Genomic DNA, 7,990 nt, shown 5'->3' with positions numbered 1-7,990 from the left:
CTAACCCACTACACCTCCATACCAGAAATTTCACAACAGAGCATCAAAATAAGCTCCAATGTATGGAAAAGAAAGAACCCAAGGAAAGGAAAATATATCCCAGCAAGGTTCTATCGTAATACACATAGGCCCACTTAAATGTTTTGCTAAAAAGCAGCATGTTATTAAAGGTAAAAACACATCAACTAGAAAAGCTAAAATCTGAAAGGGGCTAAATTGACCTTTAGTTTAAATGTCCTCAGAGCTTCACCTGAACCATTGAGGATGCTCCATCATAGCCATACGTTTGAAATAGTATAGCTAATTGCATTCCTTTCAGCACATGGCATCACTTGCTCCATACTTTACTTCAACATGGCTGTCTCAAACATGTGCGAATTTAAACTCTTCCTAAGTACCATTTCTTCATGACTATTCTACAAGCACAGACCGCTGAGAGAGATCCCATATCAGCTTTTTCTGCTGATCATTAATGTGGGGTAAACATGCATGTAAAAGATCAACCGGCATTTCCCTCTTAATAGCTCTGGTAGCATCTGACTCATCAATTGCCATATCTGGTTTGACCTGCAAACGCAAGGACTGCATCACAGTATCATATTTGTTTACACAATACTTGGTAAGAAGGTTAAAAAATTCATCAAATGAGGCCTTCCAAAGGGACTGATTGGTCATATTATAATTGCCAGCAGCTCTAAAATCAATCATGAGTTTCGTTGCCCTATCAAGGACAGACTTAAGAATAAGAGATGCCCCATCTCCAGCAGGACTTCCAACCGGACGAAGAGGGGGCTGCTCTGAGGAACAAACCACAGCTGCAAGACAGACACTAAGTGCACGAAGATCCATGCCATGAACACATGAGGAGACAACCCTTGCAAGGTTATTTGTAGTTTCTGCTGCTCCTGGATCAGAGGGTAGTCCTCCAAACAAGAACCTTAAATGACGGAAAATGGCCATGCAGACAACTCGCATAAGCTCACCACCGGGAAAAACAAGCTGAAGGTATCTTGCAAGCAGCTTCCGGCCTTTGGGAAGGGAAACTATCCGTAAAAATACAAAATCGTCCTTATGAGCAAGCTCATCTGTATGACCATTCTTGCCAAGTGGGTCAACCAACTGAAGTGATGCAGCCAGGCCTTCCAACAAAACCTGTCGTCTTTGTCTCAGCTGTGCTCCACTATCCTGCAACTGATTAAACTGTAAAAACCGGTCAATATCATCTACATCAAGAAGAAGGCATAGACCATCCTCGATTGTAACTCTAGCAGCAAGCATTGGTTCCTGTTCCAGGGGCATATCAGAAACTTTCTGTTCATTGTTGCTGACAGCAGATGAATTTGGAGGGTCAACTTCAAGAAGAGGGCGAGGCCTGCGAATCGAAGAGAAAGGAACCCTTCCAAGAGCATCAACCTGGAGAAACGCATGTGGCTCGGTATTAGCACGTGCTCGGGGAGGAAGATCCCTAAGATGAGTTGGGCAAAAATGATGTCTCAACTTTGCCCCAGCATATTTTCTTGCAAGACAAGCCTGGTGGTAATAATCATCCACATAAGGATCGTTACTGTGAGTTGCAGCAAGCTGCATTCTAAGAATGCCCTCAATCTCATCAGTAGACATGTATTTGGATCTAAACTGAGGCCATCCAATATCACTCTTCAGTCCACTGTTATCAAAGCCCTGCTGAGAAAATCGTGGATTCTGCCTACTTCTTTGAGCTGATTTCGGTCTTTGATCTCTCAGATCACCAAGACCAAGTATAGCTTCAAACTTGTTCATTAGAGGTGGGGATGGGGAAAGATGAGGATTAAATAGTTGCGACTGTATCCCTGACAAATGGCCAAATGATGGCTGAACAGGATGTTGGAGTCTCTGCTGGTGCGACTGCAGCTGTGGCATTAATTGTGATGGAATCAAACCATTTTGATGAGATAACTGTTGTTGCAACATATTGTTTAAAACACTGGTATTATCTCCGCCATATAAGTTCGGCTGGCTCCCCCATTGATTTGACGGCCGATTATTGACAGACAAACCAGGAGGGAATTGAGGCATATTCCCAGCATAATGTGACCCATGATGTAAACCTGGCAATTGAAGCTGAGAATTAGAGAAGGAAGAGAGGTTTGGCGAAGAAGCCATCTGTGATCCACCAGCCATATGCGGAATATTCAGGTGACCAGAATGGTGGTTTGGTGAAGCTTGTGGAGATCTGCCACCAGGGGGAGGGTAAGAAGTGTAAGAAGATTTTGGAACTAGAATTGGTTCACTAGAGAAATGTTGATTGTGATGGTGTTGCAGCTGCTGCTGCTGCTGCTCAGGGTATGAGGATGTCCTGTACAGATGCTCTGAGTCCAAATTGGGCACAGAAGAATATGGTTGTGATGACCAGCGTTTGCCTTCTGGAATACTTTCAGTCTCAAGAGCCTGCTGATCAAACCAGTTACGAAATTCCTCCCCATGTGCCCATTCAGCAACAGATGAACCTTAAAGGAGAACACCATGTTTAGAATAATGAGAAATATGTCAACATAAATATGGCATTATATGCATGTATGTTTGTTAGCGCCTTCACTCTGATAATGTAGGGTTCTAGTGCCTAGATAACTATTTACAAACAAAAGTAATGGATAATACGGTTGATGCACAACTTTTTGTTATAAATGGAAGTGAAGGAAACCTTGCACTAGTGTTTGATGATGACTAGCAGTTAATTATGATAATGCATCATCATGGAGCACATTAGGCAACGGATTGGACCAAACTGTTTAACATTTAGTGACAAAATTATATATTTTAAGCTTATTCGATAAAATACATAAAATCATCTTCATCATATACATGTGTCGGTGTGTGTGTGTAGAAATTGCTGCTTTACTTCACTGCGATGATGTAAGGGGTGCCACGGGTGCACCTTGCACATTTTACATCTCACAGCCTCAATCCAATCACCCTAATTAAGAGAAAACTAAACGAGTGACATAGAAATGTTAGTAACAGGGCAGACGGAAGCATAGAAGATTTTGAGTGTCAATGACGCATACACAATTATAGTACATTATCAAGAGGCTTGATAAACACTGCTAGAAACAACAACAATTGATTTCAATAACAACATTTTGACTAATTAGTATTACGAATATCATGACATAAGAATGTCACCAATGCTATATTTACAACTAATTATTTTGCCTACTAGGGAATCTAATTCTTACAATTGTCTTGCTTAGAGCAGCATATAAGAAATTTCAAAACAATGGAGAAAGTAATTTCAACAGCCTGACTGAGGTGAGCATCATCAAATGGATTTCACTCAAGTCATGTGACAAATATAGCTATTAAAGGAACATGTTTCACTCCGATCTGCAAACATTTATTCTGTCCCATATATATGAATAACAAGAACAGCTTCATCTCGTGCATGAAGGTTGTTGAGTTCGAGGATGAGATATTCAATGAAGTTCACACCTGAGATGCTTAAGGCACTTGAATGTATCCAAATTTTCCGATTTAATTAACATTAGAGAAGGCCAAAAAAGAAAAAAGAAGGCAGGGGGAAAAACAAAACAAGTTTAATAATAAATTTGAAGGTGGCAAGAACGCTCTAAATTTATCAAAAACTCTTCCACACATACATATCAAAATTATGTTAGAACCCTAAAATACATATATATGTATATACACACACACAGGGTTCATAATCAAAGACAAGTCTTGCATAGGTTAGATTTACATTCTATTTTAATGCATTTCTAGTATGTTTTTGCTTGACTACTTTACAGACAACAGTCTACATTGTGACAACCCCTGCCCCTTCCCAAGGAAAACCATTAACCACCAACTCCCAATTGAAAAAGGATCTCCATCGCAGATTTTTAGTACAACTATCCAATGCCTTTTTTCAGAAGGAGCATGTCCACCACACCTAAGCATTTATGTGGTAAAAACTGTATAAAACTCTTATCAGATGCTACTAGCAACGACCTTTCACCAAATAACTCAATTCTGAAGCAAGTAACTCTAATTTTATCATTTCTTTTTTCTAGCTATGAAATCATTAAAAACCAAAAACAGTCTGAAAATAGTTAACCTGATCTAAATTTTTTATATATCTTCCACTTGATCCCAGGATGTCTTATTTTTATTCACATCACTTGATAGTTTTCCAGAACTTGTACATAATATTCCATTAAGTGAACTGGAATCATACAGCTACAGTCCACACTTCACTGCAGTCAAAAGGATGCATACATCAAGGTTCACCAATCAGCATTGATGATAAATAGATCACATCAAAAGTTCTACATGAAACAAATCTAAAAGTGATTGGACCTCAACTACATCAATCATCACCAATTTACGTATAGAAGAAAGTTTTTTCTTTTGGCCATTACTGATAAAAGAAATTTATGAGATTAATAGACTCACTTTCTCTGGATCCCCTATCACCAATTATCCCTGAGCCTCTTGGTCCACTAACAGCTGTGTTTAACTGCAAGAAAATCACAAGCAAGCATCAGCAAACACTCAACCACCAACTCTAAGCTAGACAAAACCACCAAGAAACATGCATCTCAGTACATGCCACTGGTGAATTGTAATTTTAAAATATAAAGGAAAAAGATAGGAACTTTATCCTTTGTGGACTTTTAATAGTTCAAGAAGTTGATCTAGTCGATAGCAAACAAGGAGATTTAATCTAAAAGCAAAGAATCCTTGCCAATGAATTACATGAATTAAGCCAAATATCGGCTAAGTTAAGGTTCATTCCAAAAGTAGCTTAATGCTAGTGTCATTGCTTGACAGATGTACAATAATAATTAGGAGGATCAATTCTTAGAAAACTGAGAGTTGTTGAAAGAGTTTGGAAAGTAGCTTGGTAAAACATTTATTGTATATCTTAAGACAGACAGGAGCTCAAAAGTAAAAGAGAGTAATTTGGTGAGTTTTCATCCATTAATTCACTCTGCATGGGAACAAGGTAAATGTAATTCCAGGGGCATTTGCACCAAGTTGTGCACGATTGAACTCCCAACAATCTACTTTTAGGATAGGTGCAAGGATTAAATTGTTTTAACGCCATGAAAATATGAAAAGACAATAAATTAGCTAACAGATCAAAATAGAAGTTAATCTATAGGAGGGGAAAAGATCTTTGACTATCCTAGTTGCAAAATAAAGTAACTATGAAGTGGACTAACCTTTGAAAATGTACTAGCAATATCATCAATGTCTGATAAGGATCTCAAAACCTCACCCTGCAAAAATGAAAAGAAATTAGACCAAGCATCTAGGGCATGAATATTCTACTTGAAATCAACTATGAAAATAAATAAACTTGAAGATTAAATAGTTAGATGCATCAAAAGAACACCTAAAGTGATGAAAATTCTAAATCAACACTTGAAATTTTAACCATATTAGGAAACATTTGAAGTGCACAACTTCACAAAGAGAAAGAGGAGGGGAAGAGATCAATTTCCTCTCTTTTTGGATTTCCCTTTGTTAGTGAGGCATGCCTCATCAGACTCTAGCTACTTCGTCAAAATATTTGCTATTCTGCTTCAGGAAGCATACAAGAAACAGCAAACCTTACTTCAAAAAGCACCCAACTACAACTAACATAATCTGCAAAACCTATTCAAATGTGGAATACAATTTTATTGACAGGATGACTGGGCCATTGGACCAAGTGCTTATACGATATAATTTTCATAAAAAAAATTTACACAAGAGCTACCTCTCATTGTGAAGACCCAGACCCAAGGAGACCAGTAAAATTAACTTAAAAAACAGCCCAACCTATATGGCCATACTGTCAACTTATAAAGGTCAGAATATACAAGGGAAATATACAGAGGACAGGCTTTACAGTGTCTTGCCAGGAAAAATGGAACATTGCAGAATATGACCTCCCACAGAGTTTTACTCCGTAAATAGCAATAAAATCCGGAACTTCATTAAAATAACAAATAGCATGCCAAACACTAACTAAAGCAATGGCATCTATCTGTTCAAGAAAACAGGGGGAAAAAAAGGCATCTAGCATTGCTTCAGAAGGCTACCTTTCAGCATCATGTTGGGTAGGGTGAGATTTACATTTCAAATTAATAGTCACTACTTCTGTCCTACACTGCATAAATTTCTAAGAACAATTAAACAGGAAAAGGAAACTGAAATGAAACAAGAACATTAACCTCCTCTCGATCGAACAAGAACTCCTCCTGTTCAAGTCCGACTGCTGGTAATTCCGCCTCTTCATCATCTAATCCCCCCAATTCAACTTCCTCAAGAACGTCTTTTCCAAAAAACGCATATTGTGATGCATCAAATACTGCAGCTCCTGCATCATAGAAAGCTTATTTTACTAAAGACAAACTCTTTGACAAAAAAACTCACAACATAAAGAACAGATCATATTTCACTAAAAATTAGTAGCTATACATGTTCAGGAAAAACAACCCAAAACATACATTAATCCAAACTTTTCACCAGAACACCAAGTATATACAAAATTATGCAAAACACAAGGAGTCTTCTTTTTTTTCTTAAGACCCAAACAGCAAGCAACTATCTAATCCACCATGCACTGCCATAACAGCCATTTGTACTGTATGCCAAGGGTATAACCCAATGGTTAGAACTTGAGACCCCACCTCTGAAGTCTCAAGTTCAAACCTTGGGAATGGGCAGGGGATGGGTTAATGAGATGGGAGCAGGTTACCTCCAGTTGTGAAGCCCACGGGCCAGTGGGTCTCCATATGTACAACAAACAGTTTCTCCAATCCCAAATATTCCAACCACCAAAAACAGTCATAATCAAAATCAACCCAACCAAAATACAAACGCATTTCATCATTAAACCAGAGTGCATTAGTACACAACATCGACCTTTATGATTTCAGTAGTGGCAAATTTACACGCACTATAAAATGAAGCAACAATCTAAATCCAGAAACTTTTAACATCTCGAAACAACAGCATTCCACTTTGAACTCAATCAAACAGTATTATCCAGAATTGCTTTTGCTATAAAACCCTATCCTAAGCATAAAAAACCCAATATTTCTGGATCTATTTTTTCTTTTCTTGTAAACTGCTACCCGTTTAACTTCACAATCAACTATACACTAACTTGTTGACTTTCAACATTTCAAATTTAACTCCATCCAAGATTTAAGCTTAAACCAAGCTAAAAAAAACTAACCCAAAGCTAATTTCACTGAAAAAAGAAAAATATGAACAAAATTGACCAAAAAATCGAAAATCAAACCTGTGGAAGAATCGCCAAATTGCTTAAGATCCTCAGAAGCATCCATTGTATCTACACTTGAAAATACTACTCAAAAAACGAAACCCAAAAACAAAACCCTAATAATTAACTCAATCTCCAATCTAATTTATTTTTTTAAAATCTAAAAAAATAAAAAGAAGAAAGGAATTAAAAGAGAAAGGGCAAAAAAAAGGTTAAAAACCAAGAAACCCCTTTGCAATGAAATTGGTTTTGGTGGATAGAAGATCTGTACAGTATTATTTCATGGTTAAGGGATTTTTTTTTTTCTTGAAGGGCTTTTTTTTTCAAGTCAAAATTGTTGAGACAAATAGAAGAGAGAGAGTGAAGGGAACCCTAAAAAGAGATAACGATGGTAATTTTATTTTTTATTATTTTTTAATTAACTGATTAGATAGAGAATAAAATACGAATTATACAGAGCAGAGGAAGGGGGGCGGCGAAGGAAGAGAGTAAAAATTAAATAATTTTAATATTGTTAGGCGTTTTTGGGTTGTGCCTTTTGGCTTTGGATTTTTTCCGCCTTCCATACGAAGTGGGAAAGAAAGGTGCCCTCCAAGAAAAGATTGGCATCTTCCACAATTATATTACTATTATACCACTAATTGTATCTTTTTTATATTCTGTAACATAATATAAATATATTTTTTTATTTTAAAAAAATTGAACTCAATTCTTTAAATTATTATATATTTTATT

At 37.1% G+C, this 7,990-nt stretch overlaps 1 protein-coding gene across 1 annotated transcript; it reads right to left on the bottom strand.

The window, feature by feature from the left end:
* Positions 1-400: 400 nt before the first annotated feature.
* LOC18594593 (topoisomerase II-associated protein) lies at positions 401-7,573 on the bottom strand. The gene is made up of 5 exons (XM_018125128.2): positions 7,274-7,573; positions 6,198-6,343; positions 5,202-5,258; positions 4,429-4,492; positions 401-2,486 (listed from the first exon to the last, which is right to left on the bottom strand). Exons 1-5 carry the CDS (start codon positions 7,317-7,319, stop codon positions 412-414), a joined length of 2,388 nt encoding a protein of 795 aa, XP_017980617.2. The 5' UTR covers positions 7,320-7,573; the 3' UTR covers positions 401-411.
* Between the last annotated feature and the right edge of the window lie 417 nt (positions 7,574-7,990).

Source organism: Theobroma cacao, chromosome 7 (genome assembly GCF_053813885.1).
Source record: "Theobroma cacao isolate CCN51 chromosome 7, ASM5381388v1, whole genome shotgun sequence".
NCBI classification, from domain to species: domain Eukaryota; kingdom Viridiplantae; phylum Streptophyta; class Magnoliopsida; order Malvales; family Malvaceae; genus Theobroma; species Theobroma cacao.
The sequence above is the reverse complement of the archived record's forward strand: the minus strand, read 5'-3'. Positions and strand labels throughout refer to the sequence as shown.